At 41.7% G+C, this 23,398-nt stretch overlaps 1 protein-coding gene across 1 annotated transcript in view; it reads right to left on the bottom strand.

Annotated features, from left to right (window-relative positions):
- Nucleotides 1–261: 261 nt before the first annotated feature.
- Nucleotides 262–23,398, bottom strand: part of LOC133091320 (formin-2-like) — a 345,797-nt gene continuing 322,660 nt past the window's right edge. The window contains 2 exon segments of the mRNA XM_061190473.1: nt 262–497; nt 1,803–1,884. Coding sequence (XP_061046456.1) covers nt 471–497; nt 1,803–1,884 — 109 coding nt within the window. The 3' untranslated portion in view covers nt 262–470.

The following is a 23,398-nucleotide window of genomic DNA, read 5'->3' as shown; positions in this document are numbered from 1 at the left end:
AAATTTATATGTAGACGTGAAACTGATACAAACAATTCACTAGAAATAACATTTTAACCATAACTCTAAATGCAGTGACGTGGAGTACTGGTCATCAGTAGAAAGGAACGTATTTCACTGTGACAGGGCTATTTGCACATCAGTAAATTGGAGGTTACTGTTTAGCATGTTCAGAATTAATGCAGATACTGCCTCTTACACATGCTGTTTTGGTCTATCGGTAAAATACCATAAACTTTTACAAAAAGAAAAGGTGTCACATTCTCCACTGGCCTACTGCTTTTGCTTTTTTTTTTTTTTTTAATATACAGTAGAATTCAACAATCAGTGAACTGTCTGGAAAACACAGAGATTATGCAAGAGGCCAAGAAGAAAAGTGATCAAAATGATGAGTTTCCTTCCTGCCCTCAGGTCGGCTGAATTCTGTGGAAGTGGCTGCAGGGACTCATTTTCGTTCTGCTTTTCGTTGTTCAGGTTTTCATGCTTATTTTCGCTTTCTGAAAATAAATGCACCAGGGAAGAGTTATAGTTAGAAGGAAGAACTTTAAAAAATGTATGGCATTTAGAATAGCCCAAACAAGGTCTTTTCATTTGGATCAAATTCTTTGAAAAAAGGTTAAAGATCCACAAGGTCATAAAGGAAAAAAAAAATAGAAGTAGAATCTATTTTATCTTTTAGAATTTTCACTAAGACAAATCACTGAATGTTTTTGAGAAAAAAAAGTTTTGAAAATTTAGCTTCTAATTGACATGAAAGAATACCAGCTCACCTTTCTCATTTTCTCATATTTATGTGTGCAAATACATAAATGTGAAAATTGAATCAAGGCTTCATCTCACGGTTAATGTGATTTAATTCTCTTCTATCCTTATAATACCATAATTGTGGTTAATAAATAACTCTTCCTGCTCATTCTATACACGCACTTCAAGATTGTACTTTCATCAAAAAGACAGAACATAAACCAAACCATAATATAATACTTGTTGTTACATAAGATTTTTATACAGAGAAACTGAAAGGAAAATATCTTTTAAATGAAGATATAATTTCTAACTTTTTCTAAATAAAGCTGTTTAATCATATTCCAATTTGGGTTATTTGAATATCTTCCATTTAGACTATATTAGACTAACTCAATTCAAACTGCTCCTATTTTAAGGCCTAAAACATCATCATTTACTTACTCTGTGGGGTCAAATGACAACCCCTCGAACACTCAACAAAACATTGACAGTATCACAAGGGAAAACTCGTCATTTCCACCACCCTTTCCTCTCTGGGGGCACAACTTGGCATTTTATTTTGAAGAGGAGAGCGGACAAAGAGGGAACACCTTGGCTTGTTACACTCGGGCTGTGGGCTGACAGCTGCTGGGCAGCCGACTCCGCAGAGCCTGAGCCCTGGTCCCGGCAAAGGACAACACTGCACCTGGCATTTCATGTGTTAGATCCCAAGGGTGCTCATCCAATTACAACAGCTGTGCTGTGACCCGTGTGTGATGAGGAAAGTGAACGATGGCCCCCAGCTCTGCCAGCAACCCCACACACATACGTGCAACCCCTCAGTGGATTTATCTTAATTGTTAGTCTTTGAACGCTGAACACTGAGATTCTTTTAGCCTTTGGGGCCTGATTAAAGGCAGAAGGAAAAGGAGATTCTTTAAGTCAGAGGCTCATTATTTGTTCAAACTTAAGAGGAAAATAATTAAAATATTATTAGATGAATTTGTATATATTGAAAAAGGAGTGCTTAAAAGCCAAAGAAAATCACAAGTTAAGAAAACAGAATAAATACTTACAATTCCAGAGTCATGTCTTGGTTTTATTTTATAAAGTGATTTTCCCTTTTTCTGCCTACACACCTCTTCAGCTTCTTTTACTCTGGGTGGGGGAGAAAACACACAATTTAAACAAAGATTTAGAAAGCTCACTACAATCCACCTATAGCAGGTGATTTATTAGAGAAAAATAATACCACATACCACAATGTCACCCGCTATTTGATTTAAAAACAGAATGTTAGAGCTAGAGGCGAATTCACCTAGTGGTTCTTAACTTGGAATCAAAGGATGTGGAATGGAATAGAATACAGCACATTTATATTTTTAGGCTACACTTTATCCTATACTAACAGAGTCTTACATTCAGGAGGAAAGTAAAGAAATATCCTTGGGGCTTCCCTGGTGGCGCAGTGGTTGAGAATCTGCCTGCCAATGCAGGGGACACGGGTTCGAGCCCTGGTCTGGGAAGATCCCACATGCCGCGGAGCAACTAGGCCCGTGAGCCACAACTACTGAGCCTGCGCGTCTGGAGCCTGTGCTCCGCAACAGGAGAGGCCGCGATAGTGAGAGGCCCGCGCACCGCGATGAAGAGTGGCCCCCACTTGCTGCAACTAGAGAAAGCCCTCGCACAGAAACGAAGACCCAACACAGCCAAAAATAAATATAAAAAATAAATTAATTAATTAATTAAAAAAAAAAGAAATATCCTTCATTTTCAGGTGAGGGTGCTGAGCGTGGCTCCATTACATAAATGGGGCTGGCACTATTACATAAATCAGAAGCATTAAATAACTAAATAAGCAGTACCATATAAAAACTGATATGTTTATTTAAAACGGTCTCAGGTTCAGTTTCCACATTGCGTTTCCCCAGGCAGGGAAGTCTGTGCAATGAATACTTGGGGCGGTTTTTTAAAAATTGAGCTTCATCAAGCATTGGAACGAGTCATTCGAAAGCAGAAAATAGAGAGTGAGCAGTAATGTTTGAACGCGTCTAGGATTTCTTTTTAAACACACGCTCCAAGGGAAAACAGTGTTGAGTTTACCAGAGGAACAGTTAAAAGAGGACGTCGTGGGGAGGGAGGTTGTGCAGCAAGTCTGGCTCTGCTGTCTGACGCTGGGTAACGTCTGCTCGCTCTGCCCTCCGTGTCCCTCAGGAAGGACAAGGGCTCGATAATGCAGAACAGCATCACTAAGAAGATCACACAGAGCTGCTGCAAAGGTCCAAAAAGTTTTACTTTAAAAGTTCTTTATAGTAACGCAATTATACTCCTATAAGGATGTTAAGAAAAAAAAAAAAAATCAGTCCATGACTTTATAAACAGACATATTTATATATAAAAAAAGTTCTTTATAAAATACTCTAAAATGTTACGAATGATTGCTTTAACTAAACAAATAGTAAGAAATCTGTAAACTGGAATTCTATTCATAAAAATAGGTGCCATAAGAAAGAAAATAACCTATTAGGTTAATTTGTTTTTATTACTGTGGTTTTCCTTGGGAATTAAAAATAGAGTATTTCTGGAGAAACTGAAAAGGCCGTGACTTATCTTAATAAAAGACTTAGATCTTGAAACCTGTTTCCTGGAAGAAATGAGTTTTAAATATATTTCTTGAGCCTGATAGTAAAAGTTCTAATGATAGAATTCATCTCTTATGCAGTTGAAAGAACCCCTGTTTTTAAACAACAGAAGGAAACAAATCATGGAGTACAGCAGCTATGAGGTTACTGTTGCAGCTCACAGTAAAGTGTGGCAGATCAAAGTAACTCCTTTTGGACGTAAAATGCCTGCTGAGTCGCTAATGTCAGTAATTCCAGAAAATGATGACAGTTTAGAAGACAATCCATTGTTACCACTTCTACTACTTTCTTCCCAAGCCATAAATTTGCCTTTAATCTTTTCTCCAAACATTTGAATACAAATACATTATAACAAACTAAGGATTGCAGAGTTCCCATCTTCCTCTGAAATAACTACCAGTTAATATAAGTTGAAATATTTGGACAAGAAATTAAGGAAAACTTTTTTTTTTTTTAGCAGTTAGAAAAAATCCAGTAGATCCCCTTTTAAATTTACTTGGAGCTCTTTAAAGCGTTTTGTGACATTTTAAAAAATCTACTTCACAAGTTTATAATCACCAAAGCATCTTTTTTTTTTTTTTTTACCAAAGCATCTTAATTTTCTCACTATCTTACTTATTTTGTTCTTAAAACAGTTTTTTCTAAGTACCACAGGAAGCTGAGTCTAATACAAACATATTAAATTTTACACAAAAACAAGTCCAACCATTCCCACAGCAGACACAAGGAGAGCTAGAGAGAGTGGTCAGGGAGCCCTCGCAGTGACTGGGCACCGGGCTAAGGACACTTAAGCCCGGCGTCTGTCAGGGGAGAGGCCCGTGCCCACAGAGGCTGGGGAGCTCGGAGCCCAGCGCCGGGTTCGGGGGCTGTGCTCCGAGGGGACTCTGGGGTTGGCGGGTGGGGTTCCTGAAATCCTTCGGAGGCAGGTCGACAGCTGAGCTTCGTTTCAAAGAGAAATCTTAATTTTCCATACTTTTCTTGGAAGGGGAAATGGGGCTGAGGGTGAGGGGAGAGGGCTTGTACAGAGTAACCTGGGGGTGCCGCGGGGACCCTGCTGCCTGGGACCCGCCACCGAGACCAGCGCTCCCCCGCCCCGCTGCTTCCCTGTCCAACCGGGGCGAGTGGTCCCTGCGTCCCCAGACCCCGGCCGCGCACATGGCTCCCGAGCGGTCGCTCAAAGTCAGGAGCAGAGGAATCACGGAGAATCAGATGAAACGCAGCTCCCGGGCCCCCGCGTGCCTGTTCTGGGTCAGGTGTCTCTGTTCCCCCACCGTAGCCGCCCCCCTCCCGCGCCAGGACGCGCTCGGAAGCAGCACTGGGAGAGTCTGATCTGATGTGGGCGCCCGTGGGCGACACCGGGAGAAGCTGCGTCCCGGAACCGCGGCGGCGGTTCCCCACGCCGCGCCCCGGGACCCCGGCGCTCCCGCCCCCTCGAGGCAACGCCGTGAACCCCCGGGTCACGACCCCAAACCGCAGGAATGGGCTCCCTGCAGTCCCCTTGGGGCCCACCCATCCTAAGTCTCCTAGCAAATGCTGCTTCTTCCAAAGGCCAATTGTATTTCAACAAAACTCTGACAACAAAACATTTTCCCCACACTTTGGGCAGGAAAAAAGAACGTGTCCGTGGAGGTGAGCTTGCCGCCAGAGTTGGCAGAGAAAAGAGGAAAAATAATGAGGGAAGCCGGAAGGGAGAGGGCACCCCAGTGCCCTCCTACTTGGGCCTCCCTCTGGGGGCCAGGAGGAGTTCTCCGCTCCAAGTGCAGGCCTCTTGAGTAACCCTCTTCCCTCCTGCCTCGCCCCTCATTCAATGAGCGCTCAAATTTCCTAAACTGAGTAGGAAAAAGATGTTCATTTCAAAACTAGATATTAAGTGAAAAGGCACAGTGGTGATAACTTTTCAAATAACAAAAATGACCTACACGTCTGATTTGGAAAGGAGGAGGGGAGTGAAAAGAAGGATAGTACTTCGTTTATAAAGAGAAAGCAGTCACATGAGGAAGGAGGAAGTCAGGGCTTGGCTGAAGGGGACAGTCCTTGGCCTGCACTTGAGTTTAACCTCCAGTTAGGAGGGGTCTGTGGTTGGCATATGGATTCATAGCTCTTGTGCATGATTCACGAAGATGATTTCTTTTTGATGTGGCTGCATTCACACAAAAGGGCGTTCGTTAATCAAGATTTTACTCTATTAGTCAGTCTCCCAAGGCAACAGAAATAAAAACAAAAATAATGGGACCTGATCAAACTTACAAACTTTTGTACTGCAAAGGAAACCATAAACAAAATGAAAAGACAACCTACTGGCTGGGAGAAAATATTTGCAAATGATGCAACTGACAAGGGCTTAATTTCCAATATACAAACAGCTCACACAACTCAGTAATAAAAAACCAAACAACCCAACTGAAAACTGGGCAGAAGATCAAGACATTTCTTCAAAGAAGACATACAGATGGCCAATAGGCACATGAAAAGATGATCAACATTGCTAATTATTAGAGAAATGCAAATCAAAACTACAATGAGGTACCACCTCATACCATTCAGAATGGCCATCATCAAAAAGTCTACAAATAACAAATGCTGGTGAAGGTGTGGAGAAAAGGGAACCCTCTCACTGTTGGTGGGAATGTAAATTGGGGCAGTCACTATGGGAAACAGTCTGGAGGTTCCTCAAAAAACTAAAAATAGAGTTACTGTATGATCCAGCAATCCCACTCATGGGCATGTATCCAGACAAAACTATAATTCAAAAAGATACATACACCCCTATGTTCATAGCAGCACTATTCACAATAGCCAAGACATGGAAACAACCTAAACGTCTATCAACAGATGAATGGATAAAGAAGATGTTATATATATATGCAATGGAGTATTACTCAGCCATAAAAAGAATGAAATAATGCCATTTGCAGCAACATGGATGGACCTAGAGATTATCATACTAAGCAAAGTCAGAAAGAGAAAGACAAATACCATATGATATCACTTATATGTGGAATCTAACATATGACACAAATGAACTTATCTACAAAACAGAAACAGACTCACAGACATAGAGAACAGACTTGTGGTTGCCAAGTGGGAGGGGGCTGAGGGAGGGATGGCTTAGGAGTTTAGGATTAGCAGATGCAAACTATTATATATAGGATGGGTAAACAACAAGGTCCCACTGTATAGTACAGGGAACAATATTCAATATCCTATGATAAACTATAATGGAAAAGAATATAAAAATATATATGCATGTATAACTGAATCACTTTGCTGTACAGCAGAAATTAACATTGTAAGTCAACTATACTTCAATAAAATAAACTAAAAAAAAAAAAGATTTTACCTTATTAGAAAACTAAAAAGGGAAGTAAAATTTTTTCAGATGACATCTTTGGTAGGCTAATTCTAACAACTGCAACTTCTAACCAGAAATCTAGAGAACAAAGAAAATATGAACAAAAACAAATGATATGATAAGGAAAACTCTTCTCTCATCAATTTTAGTGGTTTTGGAAAAACAACAACACAGAAAGCAGAGACTAGAAAACAGGAAAGGTAGACAGAACAGAAGGATACAAACAGTATATCATGGCCATGAAATTTGATGTTTATGTTAAATTTTGGTGTAATATCTTTTATTGTCCATAAAACTTCAGACACAACAATGTGCTGAATACTTTTCAAAAGCATGCACTTATCCCTCAAATGAAGGACCAAAAGTAATAAAAGAATATGAGGCACTCCTTGATCTTTTAAGGGAGAATTTAATCATGGGAAAAAACCAAAAAACAGATGGAATCAGGTTTGGCAAACAGAGTAGGTGACGAATTTGAGAAAATATTTTTTGTTCTTAACTTTTGTCCTGGCAATGGGTCAGAAGGAGTTAGATAAATGAATGGGTGATTCCCAGTAAGTGGTAACTCACTCCCTACAAGGACCAGTCTTTGTATAACCAATTTTGAATAGACTTTTTGAAAAAATGAAACTTTTCTTTCTTAAATAAATGGAAATATTTAACCTTTACTTGATACCACCTTCATCACTGTTGTGATGTGTGGACTCAGGCCTCCCTCAAGGCCCCGAAGGCATAGACAGCAGCTCACCCACTCTGACACCACACTGTGCTCTGTTGGACTTAACCTCACAGCCAGTTTTAAATCCTCTGTCTGTTCCTAACATGGCACGTTGTGATCACGCCTCGGGGTGCCAGCATATCTGCCTTACATAGAGCCTCTTTCTTCTTTAAAAAATTCCTGTCTTCTCTAGAGGGGAAAACCAGACAACTAAGCTCAGTTAAATGAGCCACAACTTAGAGCAATAATGCTCTGAGTTCAGTCCCAGCTACACAGATACAGCTCCTGGGCCTGGAGGCAGTCCTGTCAGCTGCCAGGGCTTCTCCCCCACACACCACCCTCCACCTCCCACAGCTGGGTCTGGAAGGTTAGGGCGGCCAGGAGTCTGACTCACAGTCAGGCAGGACAGGACAGCGTTCAGCGCTCAGCATCTCTGGTGAGAAGATCCTAAGATACCACACCACCCGACCTGCCCATTCAGCAGCTTGTTTGGGAAGATGTCAAGTAAGGCTGGAATGAATGTGAAACCTGAAATTCAAGCTTATCAAGGTAGAGAAGTGTGACACCATTAGTCGGTAATGACAGATTTTGTGATGCTACAGAGAATACAGGATAAGGAGTGAGCATTTTGTGAGCAATGTGACTAGGAAATGAGTCCTCCGTTGAAACTGTTGTCTGGGCAAAAATGACCGGAGGAAAACATAACACCTCTATGTGTTAAAGCTTAAAATTTCAAGAAAACTCTTATACTAAATTTATCTTCTAAAAAATAAAGTTGTAAATGTAATCTAAAAAGAAGCTAAATAAACTTCAATACATCTATATAGATTTTTATTCCCTACATGCAAAAATTTTCAGTTGTAACAGCTTCATTTGGCTTTAAGATATTAAGCTTAGAAGTTATTAAGCATAGAAAATTTGAGTCCAGGAGACTGAGAATATTTTTAAGGTTTATATCACAGAGAAGACAAAGGTAGGTGACAGAATGAAAAATATTTTTTTATCATAGAATTTCTTGAAACAGCATAATCTATAAAAATACTGAATCACTATGTTGTACACCTGAAACTAATATAATGTAAGTCAACTATACTTCAATTAAAAAAAAGAAACTAGTTTAAATTCCAATAATAATTTTGTCCTTAATACAATTGGATACATTTATACTAAAGGTTATTCTAAACAGAGAGAGTGGTTTCTGATTTCTCTCCTAATAAAAATGTATATTTCTCTGCACTTTCCTTCCCAAGCCCCATACCCATTTATTGTAAGGCAAACATACAAAAAGTTCAATGTGATTCAGTGTAAAGACAGTTTGTGAGATGCTACAGTGACACAGACACAGAGAAGAGAAACCACACGTCCCTGTGGCCCGCAGGCCGAGTAATCTTTATCTACTTTGTAGAGCAAACACCCGGCAGCCTCACCCTCATTAAGAAAACAGATATGCTATCCTCATTCAATGGAATGAGAAGGGAGCCAATCCTGCCACTGAGCAGTAACAATCTGGTCTAAGTGAGTGTCGGGCGGCCGGGTTCACTGCCCGCCGGGGCAGGCGCGCGGGGTTCCCTCGCGGAGATGGGTCTCCACCCACCCCCTGAGAGCAGACCACTCCCCCGCCCAGCTCAGCGGAGTCCCCACGGCTGCCTACTAAGCCCAGGGAAACCATTCTAATCCAAAAGAGAGGGGAGGGGGCTCTGGACGGAGGCTGGGTGGGAGCCGGCGTGCGGCTCCAGTAGAGACGGAAGCAGGTGTAGACGCCCTGTGGACTCGACTCCGTCTCGGCCTGCCCTCCTTTATGACCGCCATGCTCACCACCACCACCCCAAACCCCCTGAAAATATAGTGGAAACAATCAACCACAACGCTCCTTATCACTGCAAGGGAAAAGAACTGAAGTTTCGTCAGGCACGTATTTCTGAATTTGAGTCTAATTTCTGAATTTCATCGCTGATACTCTCTGACTCTTTCAGAGAAAACCGCCTCCGCGCCTCCAGGGCTGACGGCGCAGTTAGAACCAGCGAGCGCACGGCTGCAGCGACTCAAGGCGGCCACGCTTTACACGACCCCTGCCCGGGGACCGGCCTGGGGAACCTCGCCAGGGGACGGTGCCCCAGAGACTGGCCTGGGGACCCCAGCCCGGGGACCGCGCCTGTGGGACCCCCGCCTGGAGACCACGTCTCGGGGACCAGCCTGGGGACCCCCGCCGCTGGACCACACCTCGGAGTAGAGGTGGTCAAAAGAGAGGAATTATTCATTCATAAGAAAACACATTCAAGCAGTCAAATGGATTCCTTACAGTCGGCATCTCTTTGATAACTGTCTAATGTTCTACAAATGTAGGACATTGTAACTCATGGATGAGTTACCATAGGAAGAAATGTTTCCCCCTAGGTTTGGAAAGGCTGTAGGTGAGGAAAGATGGGTCCGGAGGACACGGCTGGGTTCTCTGGCTGGGTTCTCACTTCAAGGCAAACAAAACAAAAAATCACACACACACATCTCAGAATAACTGCATGAGGTGGGTACTGCTGTTACCCAACTTTTACGGTGAAGAAACTGAAACTTAAAATGGTCACATTACTCACTCAGGGTCAGAAACCAACGTGGCAGATCCAGACAGACACAGACAACACCTCCTCAGCTCTAGCTGTAATAGGCATCGCTCTGTGTGGCCTCCTCACAAGGCAAAGGCACGGGATGACGAAAAACACGGCCACCAAAATCTTCCTCTAGTTATTTATATGTACATAGTTATTTACATTTATGTATTTACACTTATCATGTATTTATATATTTACATACATTATATTAATTTATATTTATTTTTATTTCTGTTTATTTAGCAGCATTTAATTTTAAAAGACTGAATTTTCTAAAACTCTGAACATATAAAACGTGACAGGTTAAAATGGTTTTTGAAAGAGAAACTATTTAGGAAAGTCTGTGCATGTGTTTTACTAGCTCCTGGGGAGACACACTCTAACTGGACAAATTCTGAACCCTATTCAAGGAAAAGTATTAATGGAAACACAGTGAGCTGTAGTGTTCGTCTTTGAAAAAGGAAAGCATGCAAGATCATCCGGAGAAAAACTACCACCACATTTTCTTGATTCTAATTTCTAGGAGGAATTCTTGATGGTGGCTCTCTACATAAGGGATGTGAACTGTAGTCAGTAAAAATCTAAAAATACAGAAGACAGAGAAACTTTTCCAATGGCTTTTCTCTTTTTAAACACAAATCCTCAGTATAAACAGCAACTAAATTTTAAGCTTTAACTCAATGAAGGCGTTTCTGAGGACAGGGGAGTCGGCACACACTTGGAGTGCGTTGTGCCCTTGCTTTTTGGTGATCTAACCTGATAGAGGGCTACAACTCTGAGAAACCCAGAACGACAGTGAGCACATTTCCCCACTATCTCAGATCCCAATGGTCTCAACTGAACAGCAGTCAGTAGGTGGTTAGAGTCTCTGACAAATGTCGGAAATGCTGACACTCTGTGCTGCTGAAGACGGGAGATGCATTTACCTTAGGGACTAGATGATTAAACAGTAAGGTTCACACTCCACTGTGTAAATAAAGACCATGAATTATATTCTGTCAAACCAGAGTATCATTTTCTCCTGTTCTTCCACAAGGAATTTACCGTGGTATCAGAAAAAGTTGAGAAATCTGGAAGGTGCCATTTAGAACGTTTAAAAATGCTTAGATGATAAGCTTTTAACAGTTACTGAAAATAGTAATATTTGTATTCATAAACATGTTAGGATTTTAAAGCTCTGATAACATAGTTTTCACTGTTAATTTAAAATCTCTCATTTAAAAAAAAGGGTTTCTGGGGCTTCCCTGGTGGCGCAGTGGTTGAGAGTCTGCTAATGCAGGGGACACGGGTTCGAGCCCTGGTCTGGGAAGATCCCACATGCCGCGGAGCAACTAGGCCCATGAGCCACAACTACTGAGCCTGCGCGTCTGGAGCCTGTGCTCCTCAACAAGAGAGGCCGCGATAGTGAGAGGCCTGCCCACCGCAATGAAGAGTGGCCCCCGCTTGCCGCAGCTAGAGGAAGCCCTCGCACAGAAACGAAGACCCAACACAGCCAAAAAAATAAATAAATATAATTAAAGGTGCTAATAATTTTTTAAAAAAGACTATTGGCTATATAATATTTGCATGAATGTGTGCATGAAAATATGCATTAAAAAAAAGGGTTTCTTTTTCTCATGGCTCTTGTAGTAGAGACTATTTTAATTCTATATTAGACCCAGATTTACATGGAATTTACAAAAGTAGCTCAGCTGTTGTGCCCTTTATCTAAGTCCCGTAACAATGACCATGTTCTTTCTGTAGGTATTGAGGATGTTTTACATTTCCTCAATAAAATGGTTAAAATGACAGTTCCTGGTCTCACAAATTTATGATAGTAAATAAAATGAACTTCTGTCATACATGATGGCCAAAACTATTATAAAATCACATTTGACAGCAAACTACCTCTTTTATTACAGGAGACCAGTGTTGTTTACTACATTTGACATTTTTTGTGCAAACATCCTTTTTACTATTTCCACCTGTGTTAAGATATTTTCTTAATTTCAGCAATTCCTTTTTTTTTTCTTTTGCATATGGTTCAGAAAAGCGTCTGATTATAGCTAGTGAGATACAAATTTAAGTTCTGTTGGTACTCACACTATGGTTTTTGTTTTGACAATTCAATACCAAGGAGGATGTGGGTGAATAACCTGGATCCTATTCTTTTAGAAAAACCTTTTTTTGATGGGGCAGGAACTCAAGGGCTATTAGACATAGGGATTAGTTTATAGCGAGTTTATCACGTTTCTTCCCCATAGAACTCAAAAAAGAGTACAACAGAGCTATTAATATCATAATGGTTTAGAATCTTGCGAGAGAGAGAGATGTGGGCGATACAACACAGGAATGCATCAAGGAAACACATATATTAAGGGAGAACAAAAACACGTAATTTTTTCCTCTACTGGATGATTCTTATCAAGCTAAAAATATTCTGTTCATCCCCCCATCAAATAAAAAATACCTCTCATCCCCCGCCCCCTCCAGCGAGACCTTCCTTCTCTGCCACCCTTTACAGGTACTGGTCCCTCCAGAGAGCTGCCCATCATCCCCTTCTCCACGTCCTCTGTGCCCATCTAACCAGGCGTCTGTCACGGACCACCTGATGGCGCCTGCTCTTGTGATGTCGCCGCTTCCCCCAAGTTCCCAAATCCAAAGGTCTATTCTCCTCCCGCTCCCGCAAGCACCAGCAGCTTTGCTTTATGGTCTCCTTCTGGAAGTCTCACTGACCTGGTCCACCAGGCTCCACAATCTGCCCCAGCACCCCTCTCTACAGCCCAGCCGTCTTCTACCTTTCTCCTCCTGCTTCACTCTGTTCCAGCCATTGCAGCCTCCCCCCAGGGCTGTGCACTTGCCGCTCTGTCTGGAATGTTCCGTCTCGAAATCCCCTGGTTTCTTCCATCACTTCCTTCAAGTCCCGGCTTATCAGTCGCTTCTCAGAGAGCACTGCCCGGCAGGCTTACATGCACCACTAGCACCTCTTCCAGCCCTCTTTTCCCTCTGCCCAAAGTCCCCAGAGGACAGAGCGGGCCTCCCGCCTGACTGAACAGTGGCACAGGGCACCTTCAGAGAACTCTGGACAACACAAGGCAGGTGCAGCTCACGCTGGGAGGACCACATGCCCTTTGAGTAAATGCAGAGTGGCCACATCTTCTCTGAGGCACGGCTACCCAAACAGGACTCTGTACAGCTCAGCATCAGCTTTAAATCATTCAAGAGAGGGGTTTATAAGGAGACATATCAGCCTTCCTCCAGAGAGATCAATGAGATTGGGGACGTGAGAGCAGGAACACTTTATCTAGAACAGAGTGTGACACGCAGGTGACAGCATAACCGCTGTTCCTAAAGGAAGGGGCGACCTTTGTAATCAGCTGGGGGTGGAGCATGGCCAGGGCTGTGGGGGACGATGGGGAGAAAGCTGAAGGATTATCCAGAGAATGTCAACATCCCTCAACAAGATAAAATGACAGATGAAGCTGATTAAAGTTTTGAAACTTAGAAAGACATTCAAGGTATCAGGGATCTTAAGCGTTTTATTACCGATCTTACTCAGGAAACAAAAGCAAAATAAATCAAAATGGAATGAAATAAAGTAAAATAAAATGCTCCTGGGCTTCATATAAGACAACATTCAAAAAGAGCAAGCATAAGTTGGTGCAGCCACTATGTAAAACAGTATGGAGGGTCCTCAAAAAATTAAAAATAGAGTTACTATATGATCTAGCAATCCTACTCCTGGGCATATATCTGGACAAAACTATAATTCAAAAAGATGCATGCACCCTTATGTTCATAGCAGCACTATTTACAATAGCCAAGACATGGAAACAACCTAAATGTCCATCAACAGATGAATGGATAAAGATGTGGTATATATATACAATGGAATATTACTCAGCCATAAAAAAGAATGAAATAATGCCATTTGCAGCAACAAGGATGGACCTAGAGATTATCATACTAAGTGAAATAAGTCAGAAAGACAAATACCATATGATATCACTTACATGTGGAATCTAACATATGACAAATGAACTTTTCTATGAAACAGAAACAGACTCACAGACATAGAGGACAGACTTCTGGTTGCCAAGGGGGTGGGGAGGGGAGGGAAGAATTGGGAAGTGGGGATTAGCAGATGAAAACTATTATGTAGAGAATGGATAATCAACAATGGCGTACTGTATAGCACAGGGAACTATATTCAATATTTTGTGATAAACCATAATGTAAAAGAATATCAAAAAAATGTATATATGTAAAACTGAATCACTTGCTATACAGCAGAAATTAACACAACATTGTAAATCAACTATACTTCAGTTAAAGAAAAAAGAGCAAGCTGACAAACCTCTGGTGTATCCATATGCTAATAATATCATATTATCATTAGAGAGCCTAAATTGAAAAAAGAAGTCTTACATCATTTTAGGAACCATATTAGGTATGATATGATTTTCATTTTTTTGGTTCTGCAATATTATCACTCTTAAAAATTGCAAATCATAGCTCCTAAAACTCCAAGAGCATTAGAATTTGAGTTTGATATGAAATTATAATATGCATATAAGAAATATCATGCATGTATAATAACTTAAATGATGATGATGACCACGGTGACAATGACCTAAAGGTCCTTCTAAGGAGGAACAAATCATAAACAAGAGTTTTCCACGTAAACCAAGGAACCCAGGATGGGGGAAACTTATTTGCTATGATAGCTGTTCAATGGTGGACACCTGAATTGACTAGAAATGCCCGTGTCCAGACCACGCTGTACTTCCATGGCCAGTTCTGCAGCACCAGCACGGCCAGTCCTCACTGAGGGCCCACTGGCTAGGAAGCACCGTATAAACAGTCTGTCCCTGCCTCAAAAAATGTCTGCTTTCTTCACATGGACTCAAAATTCCTCTCCTGACCTAGCAGCTGCCCATGGTTCACGTTTCTAAGCCTAACTGTTTATAACAAGCAGAAACAGCGACCTGGTCAGAGGCCCGTGGGGAGGGCCCCGAGTGAGAACTCAGACGCCAGGTAAGGGCCGGCGGGCAGGAGTAGGGAAACATTCTGGTGAGAGGGTGGAGACCTCATGAAACACAAGTGAGAGATAGAGCTTTACCCCATAGCAAACGCAGACAAACTTCTTCCCCTTTTTATTTATTTTCACCATTATTATATACACTTTTTTCCCCCTAAGTATTTATCTCTTCTCCATTAGAAATACAGTTTAAGAAAACTTGGACAATCTGACTCCCCCAATGGAGATTAGATTTGAAAAAAGTTTATTTAGAATAGATGAGTAATTTCAGAATAGACACACGTACTGTATGTATGTGTATTTTTAACATGAATTAAGGTTTCCTGAGTCTGAAGTTTACACAGGGAAAGCACTAGTCATTTCATCACTACAGAGTCAAGCTATTATAAATCACTAAGTACTTAAATAGATGGAGATCTTTTTGATCTTGGAATTAACTGTGTGATTTTTTACAATTTTTGCCAGCAGATTTGTCTCTGAAATTTTGATTTAGCTCATTTATTCATGTTAGTAGTTAAAAGATTTGCTTTCCTTGAGTACGTCCCCTGGGCACAGGGGAAATGACCAGGAGTGGACCAGGCAGGAAGAAAAGTAACCGATGTAAGATTTCAAAACTGTGACCAACCTGAACAGACCACTGAGGGTGGGACGTTCAATCCTGGTCCACTTTTAGGCTTAGTGGTTAATGTGAGAATTCTATTTACTTTCTTCAAAAAAAAAAAAAAAGCTTTATTGAGATATCATTAGCATACTACTAAATTCACCCATTTAAAGTGGACAATTCACAGGGCCCAACAGGGAATTTCCTGGTGGTCTCCTGGTTAGGACTCCTCACTTTCACTGCCGAGGGCCGGGGAGGGGTCGGGGAAGTAAGATCCCATAAGACACATGGTGCAGCCAGAAAACAAACAAACAAAAAATGGAAAAAACAAAACAAAACAAAACAAAACCCTAACCCACAGGGCTATGCAGCCATCTAGTTTTAGAACATTCCACCCCGCAAAGAAATCTCATCAGCAGTCACTTTCCATTCCTCTCTGTCCCCAGCCCCCAACAAGGGCTAATCTACTTCCAGATCCTATATACTTGCTAATTCTGGGTGTTTCATATAAATCAAAACACACCACATAGTCTTCTTCCATGACCATCTTCTTTCACTTAGCACCCATGTTACAGCCTGTATCAGTGCTTCATTTCTTTTTATCACGTAATGCTATTCCACTGTAAGGATATGCCGTGCTTTATTTATGCACTCGTCAGTAGACAGACCTCCGAGTTGTTCAGGTGCCATGAGTGACACTGCTGCGTGTCCACAGGCCTCTTCCGCAGACCCGTGGCGGGAGCTGTGGGCCCCATGGCAGCTCTAGGCTCCCTTTTTTTTTTTTTTTTTTTAATTTTCCCTGTGGCTTGTGGGATCTTAGCTCCCCGACCAGGGATGGAACCTGTGCCCCATGCAGTGGAAGTGCGGAGTCCTAACCACTGGACTGCCAGGGAAGTCCCTAGTCTGCCCCCCTTGAGGAAAGGCCTGTTTTCCAAAGTGGCTTCACTGCTCACAGTACCCCCAGCACATGAACGTCCCATACACTCAAAATTGAGTTTCACGCCTTATCACAGTTGCTTCTTAAATGTTAACCAGATTTTAGCAGGCAAAACCAGTGAGTTGACTGCTCTTTGTCCAATAAAATGATGCTGCAATGTCTGGGTCTAATGTTGCCATCAGCTGCAAACCTGCTGTAGAGAACAACACCTACATCTTGGGGATGATCTCGCCCATCCCCACCTCTCACGACTAGCTTTGAGTACTCATTACTGACCCCACAATCCCAAATTTTTAAATGTAGAAGGAACACCTTCTATTTCTCTGCACTACCCGCGCCCCCCGTGTCTGAGGGAGGAGTCCCGAGGCGGACAGGAGGAAGGGTGTCTGGCCAGTGGGCTCCTCTACCGGGGGCTCCGAGTCAGCCAGGAAGACGTCACAGGGGGGTGGCTGCGGGGGCATTTGTCACTACCTAAAAAATCCAGGCTCCAGCAGAAGTCCACACAAACCTAAGAATTCGGCATTGGACAAATCTAACAGGTCTGGCCCCCTCCTCTGGCAGGTTATAACCATCAAATTGTTTGAGAGGCTCCTAAAGAAATTGAAAATGACCCCCAAATAACGGCTTGCTGGTAAAGATATAGCTTGTTCTAGGAGCTAGTTGCAGCTCATATAAGCTGCATGATGTTATTTTTAACAGGTAATCTTAAATATCTTTACTCCATGAAGCATATTTTTAGCCAAGACAGTTTTATGACAAACTTTGCTAAGACACCAAAAAATATTTTTAGCAAATGCTGAAGGGAAATTATTAATTGCTCAGATACCTTTACAAGCCTCTGCAAACTCAGCAGAAGGTACAACAATGTTTAAATCCTTTTAAAGCAAAAAAGTCTGTGGACAAGCTATTTTCTTGACTCTTGGCCCCAGCTGTCTGTTGGGAGTTGGAACCACAACCTTTAAGGGTGACTTTCTTCCATTTTTGAACATGAGGCTTTGAGACAGGATTTTCCAAAATTTAAAAAGATCTCTTGGAACATGGAAAGATGAAGCAAATGCATAGATTTTTTCCATCTAACCTTCACCTTAGGATTTTACATCATTTTTGGAGAACTGTTTTAGAAAGTAAATTTCCTGATACCCAGGGTGTCAGACCTTGTAAATCATTTTAGGAGAAGAAAGGGGGAAGCTCACTTTCTTGATCTCTAAGGTCTGGTTAACATAAGCTCATCAGTCATGGAGCTGAGACTAGACTTTTCTGACCTCCAGAGCTGTCCCAGCCAGGAACCCATGATAACATGCGTGTGTAGGGTCCCAGCACCCTCTTCCCGTCTCCTCTGCTGCCTCTCCTAGTCCAGAATATCACATCTTTCGCCCGGGCCACCTCAGGTTACTGAGGAGTTACCTCAGTAACTCCTAACTTGCTTCTCAATACCACCGTCCAATTTTCTACCCATTGAGCCAACCATCTCTTCTCTGCATGAATCATATCAGGTTGTCCTCTTTCAAAAACCCTGTGATGGCCTTCTACTGCACCCACGATAAAAGTCAGCCTCTTACCATGACTGCAAGGGTCGGAATGGTCAGGCCCCTGCCTGTTTTCTCAGATTCACCTCATGACCTGGAGGGCAGTCAGTCTTTTCTGCCAGGCTGCTGTGACTTTCCCACACCTCTACCTGCCAGGCTCACCACCGTACCCCTATACCAGCCTCAAATTCTTTAGGTGTCAACTTAAATGTTGCCTCTTCAGAAAGACCTCCTCTGACCAAACTTTCTAAATGAAACTCTTCTGCTTTTTATTGTGCAAAAATGGTTCACTGTTTACAGTCCTCATAGTGCTAATTTCAACCTATAATTTTAAAATGTGCGTGTTTACTTTTTTATTGTCTGCATCTCTTACTAGAGGGTAAGATCCACAAGGCCAGGGAATTTGCCGAGCACAGAGTAAGGCATAAATAATTGTTGAATTAATAAATTCATGAATTTAATTTCCTACTACATCTTAATGCATATTAATTACTCCTTTAATGAGCATAGGTCACATTCCCTACATATTCTCAGGCACCATTTGCACTGTCCTGTCTTGTTTGTCAATTTCCTGCCAAGGCTTCCACTACAGGGTCAGAACTAGGAAGAGGGTTTCTTTATGGGTCGTTCCTGTAGAAACTGATGCCTGAATTAAAGGGGTAAGTGGTTGGCCAACTTCACGTACTGCTCCAATGTGACAGCGCTGAGCAGAGGTCCAAGAGGCAGTTCCACTTATGTGTCCAACAAACACATGACTACAGAATAATAAGCCTCTTTCCTTAGCTCAGGTTTATTTTCAGTTGCTTTGAAAGTGGTTGCTTCCTTCTACTCTGATGACATCATACTTCAACCTCAACACACAGCTCAGTGTATGAGGTGCCTCTGGTCTAACGTGTACCCTCCTAAGGCCAGACCCTCAGACGCTTTCCCTCTAACCACAGACCAGCTGGGCAGAGACCAGACCTGACTACCACACGCTCGTGCAGCTGGAGGAGTAGCTGCCCTTTCTCCTGGTTCCTCAAAGACCACCTGCCTCAGAATAAAGTGAACCAGCAAATTAAGTTAGACAGCACTTTAAACACAACTCTTACTAATGTCACCACTGATTTATGAAATCAAAATGTCTTAAGCTGGGACTCCCCTGGTGGTCCAGTGGTTAAGACTCTGTGCTGCTAATGCAGGGGGCCTGGATTCCATCCTTGGTCAGGGAACAAGATCCCACATGCTGCAACTAAGACCTGGCACAGCCAAATAAATAAATAAATATTTTTTAAAAAGTCTTAAGCGGACTACAAGTGAAAGGGTGATAGGCTGCACTGCACACGATGGGGCTTGAGGCCCGGCTGCCAGAGCCCAATTTCCTAGTTTAGGACGTCCCCACCTCCCAGGACCGTCTGGGAAGCGCCTACTCGATTCAGATCTGTGTCAAAAGAATAATTCTGGAGGCACTGATGCCTCCTCTTACTTCCCCCGCCTGTGACACCTCACCAAGGCTAGGCTGTCAGCTCCAGGGAGACAAGGCTTTCATCAAATGACCGAGGGTCTCCTGTGCCTGGACACTTAACATGGAACGAGAGGATGACCACACATCACAAGCTGGACTCTGCCTGAATCTGAGTCTGGCTACAACAGAGCAAAAGCGGGCAGTGAAACTGTCTCCCCCAGGACCACAGTCCCTCCATCATGGTGGAAAAGCACAAGTGTGCCTAGTACCCTGTGCTAAGTCGTCTGACCTTCCCTGGGCCCCCAAGTGGTTCGGTGATGCTGACGGCTTCCTGTAGATAAGACACGGGTCACCTGGGACCTCACGCATGGACACTGCGCTCTGTGAGGCCTTGGGGAGAGGCTGGGCACCGTTCACATCAGTTTGTCCCCATATTCTGGACACAGTCGAGCTGACATTTTTAAAGTTATTTTTCATATGTTTTGTGTTGCTCAGTAATAACTAGTCCAGATTTCTTTGAAGAAGAATTTCTTATTAACAAGTGTACAAGCCTAGTTGCAAGTATATGAAGAAATATTTTTTCTGACTCACGACAAAACCAATGGGTCAGCTGTCTAAAGCATCAAAACAGGAGTAGAGCATAATGTAAATAAGAAGGGATAGGTCACATGAACATTGTCAAACAAAAGTTCATCCGTAGACTCAGAATCAAGACATTTTACCAACGAAGAAAGCAACTGAGTCACAAGAATGCCTTGTATTTACAGATGTGTTATTTATATATATATTTTTTTAGTCATCTATTTTATACACATCAGTGTATACATGTCAATCCCAATGGCCCAATTCATCACACCACCACCACCAACCCCCTGCAGCTTTCCCCCCTTGGTGTCCATATGTTTGTTCTCTACCTCTGTGTCTCTAACTTCTGCCCTGCAAACCGGTTCATCTGTACCGTTTTTCTAGGTTCCACATAAATGCGTTAATATACGATATTTGTTTTTCTCTTTGGGCCTTACTTCACTCTGTATGACAGTCTCTAGATCCATCCACGTCTCAACAAATGACCCAATTTCGTTCCTTTTTATGGCTGAGTAAGATTCCATTGTATATATTTACCACATCTTCTTTATCCATTTGTCTGTCGATGGTCATTTAGGTTGCTTCCATGAGCTGGCTATTGTAAATAGTGCTGCAATGAACATTGGGGTGCATGTGTCTTCTTGAATTATGGTTTTCTCTGGGTATATGCCCAGTAGTGGGATTGCTGGGTCATATGGTAATTCTATTTTTAGTTTTTTAAGGAACCTCCATACTGTTCTCCATAGCGGCTGTATCAATTTACATTCCCACCAACAGTGCGAGAGGGTTCCCTTTCTTCCACTCCCTCTCCAGCATTTGTTTTTTGTAGATTTTGTGATGATGGCCATTCTGACTGGTGTGAGGTGATATCTCAGTGTAGTTTTGATTTGCATTTCTCTAATAATTAGTGATGTTGAGCATCTCTTCATGTGCTTCTTGGCCATCTGTATGTCTTCATTGGAGAAATGTCTGTTTAGGTCTTCTGCCCATTTTTGGATTGGGTTGTTTGTTTTTTTAAAATCGAGCTGCAAGAGCTGTTTATATATTTTGGAGATTAATCCTTTGTCTGTTGATTCGTTTGCAAATATTTTCTCCCATTCTGAGTGTTGTATTTTCGTCTTGTTTAAGGTTTCCTTTGCTGTGCAAAAGCTTTTAAGTTTCATTAGGTCCCAGTTGTTTATTTTCGTTTTTATTTCCATTACTCTAGGAGGTGTATCAAAAAAGATCTTGCTGTGATTTATGTCAAACAGTGTGCTTCCTATGTTTTCCTCTAAGAGTTTTATAGTGTCCAGTCTTACATTTAGGTCTCTAACACATTTTGAGTTCATTTTTGTGTATGGTGTTAGGGAGTGTTCCAATTTCATTCTTTTACATGTAGCTGTCCAGTTTTCCCAGCACCAGTTATTGAAGAGGCTGTCTTTTCTCCATTGTATATCCTTGCCTCCTTTGTTATAGATTAGTTGACCATAGGTGTGTGGGTTTATCTCTGGGCTTTCTATCTTGTTCCATTGATCTATGTTTCTGTTTTTGTGCTAGTACCATACTGTCTTGATTACTGTAGCTTTGTAGTATAGTCTAAAATCAGGGAGTCTGATTCCTCCAGCTCCGTTTTTTTCCCTCAAGACTGCTTTGGCTATTTGGGGTCTTTTGTGTCTCTATACAAATTTTAAGACTCTTTGTTCTAGTTCCATAAAAAATGTCATTGGTAATTTGATAGGGATTGCACTGAATCTGTAGATTGCTTTGGGTAGTATAGTCATTTTCACAATATTGATTCTTCCAATCCAAGAACATGGTATATCTCTCCATCTGTTGCTATCATCTTTAATTTCTTTCATCAGTGTCTTATAGTTTTCTGCATACAGGTCTTTTGTCTCCCTAGGTAGGTTTATTCCTAAGTATTTTATTCTTTTTGTTGCAATGGTAAATGGGAGTGTTTCCTTAATTTTTCTTTCAGATTTTGCATCATTAGTGTATAGGGATGCAAAGACTTCTGTGCATTAATTTTGTGTCCTTCAACTTTACCAAATTCATTGATTAGCTCTAGTAGTTTTCTGGTGGCATTTTTAGGATTCTCTGTGTATAGTATCATGTCGTCTGCAAACAGTGACACTTCTATTTCTTCTTTTCCACTTTGTATTCCTTTTATTTCTTTTTCTTCTCTGACTGCTGTGGCTGAGCCTTCCAAAATTATGTTGAATAATAGTGGTGAGAGTGGACATCCTTCTCTTGTTCCTGATCTTAGGGGAAATGCTTTCAGTTTTTCACCATTGAGAATGATGTTTGCTGTTTGTTTCTCGTATATGGCCTTTATTATGTTGAGGTAGGTTCCCTCTATGTCCAATTTCTGGAGAGTTTTTATCATAAATGGGTGTTGAATGTTGTCAAAAGCTTTTTCTGCATCTATTGAGATGATCATATGGTTTTTTTTCTTCAATTTGGTAATATGGTGTATCACATTGATTTATTTGCGTATATTGAAGAATCCTTGCATCCCTGCAATAAATCCCACTTGATCATGGTGAATGATCCTTTTAATGTGTTGTTGGATTCTGTTTGCTAGTATTTTGTTGAGGATTTTTGCATCTATATTCATCAGTGCAATTGGTCAGTAATTTTCTTTTTTTGTAGTATCTTTGTCTGGTTTTGGTATCAGGCTGATGGTGGCCTCATAGAATGAGTTTGGGAGTGCTCCTTCCTCTGCAATTTTTTGGAAGAGTTTGAGAAGGATGGGTGTTAGCTCTTCTCTAAATGTTTGATAGAATTCACCTGTGAAGCCATCTGGTCCTGGACTTTTGTTTTCTGGAAGATTTTTAATCACAGTTTCAATTGCATTACTTGTGATTGGTCTGTTCATATTTTCTATTTCTTCCTGGTTCAGTCTTGGAAGGTTATCCCTTTCTAAGAATCTGTCCATGTCTTCCAGGTTGTCCATTTTATTGGCATAGAGCTGCTTGTAGTAGTCTCTTAGGATGCTTTGTATTTCTGCGGTGTCTGTTGTAACTTCTCCTTTTTCATTTCTGATTTTATTGATTTGAGTCCTCTCCCTCTTTTTCTTGATGAGTCTGGCTACTGGTTTATCAATTTTGTTTATCTTTTCAAAGAACTAGCTTTTAGTTTTATTGATCTTTGCTATTGTTTTCTTTGTTTCTATTTCATTTATTTCTGCTCTGATCTTTATGATTTCCTTCCTTCTGCTAACTCTGGGTTTTGTTTGTTCTTCTTTCTCTAGTTTCTTTAGGTG

Source organism: Eubalaena glacialis, chromosome 1, assembly GCF_028564815.1.
Source record: "Eubalaena glacialis isolate mEubGla1 chromosome 1, mEubGla1.1.hap2.+ XY, whole genome shotgun sequence".
Classification (NCBI taxonomy): domain Eukaryota; kingdom Metazoa; phylum Chordata; class Mammalia; order Artiodactyla; family Balaenidae; genus Eubalaena; species Eubalaena glacialis.
This window is presented reverse-complemented; position numbering and strand designations above follow the sequence as displayed.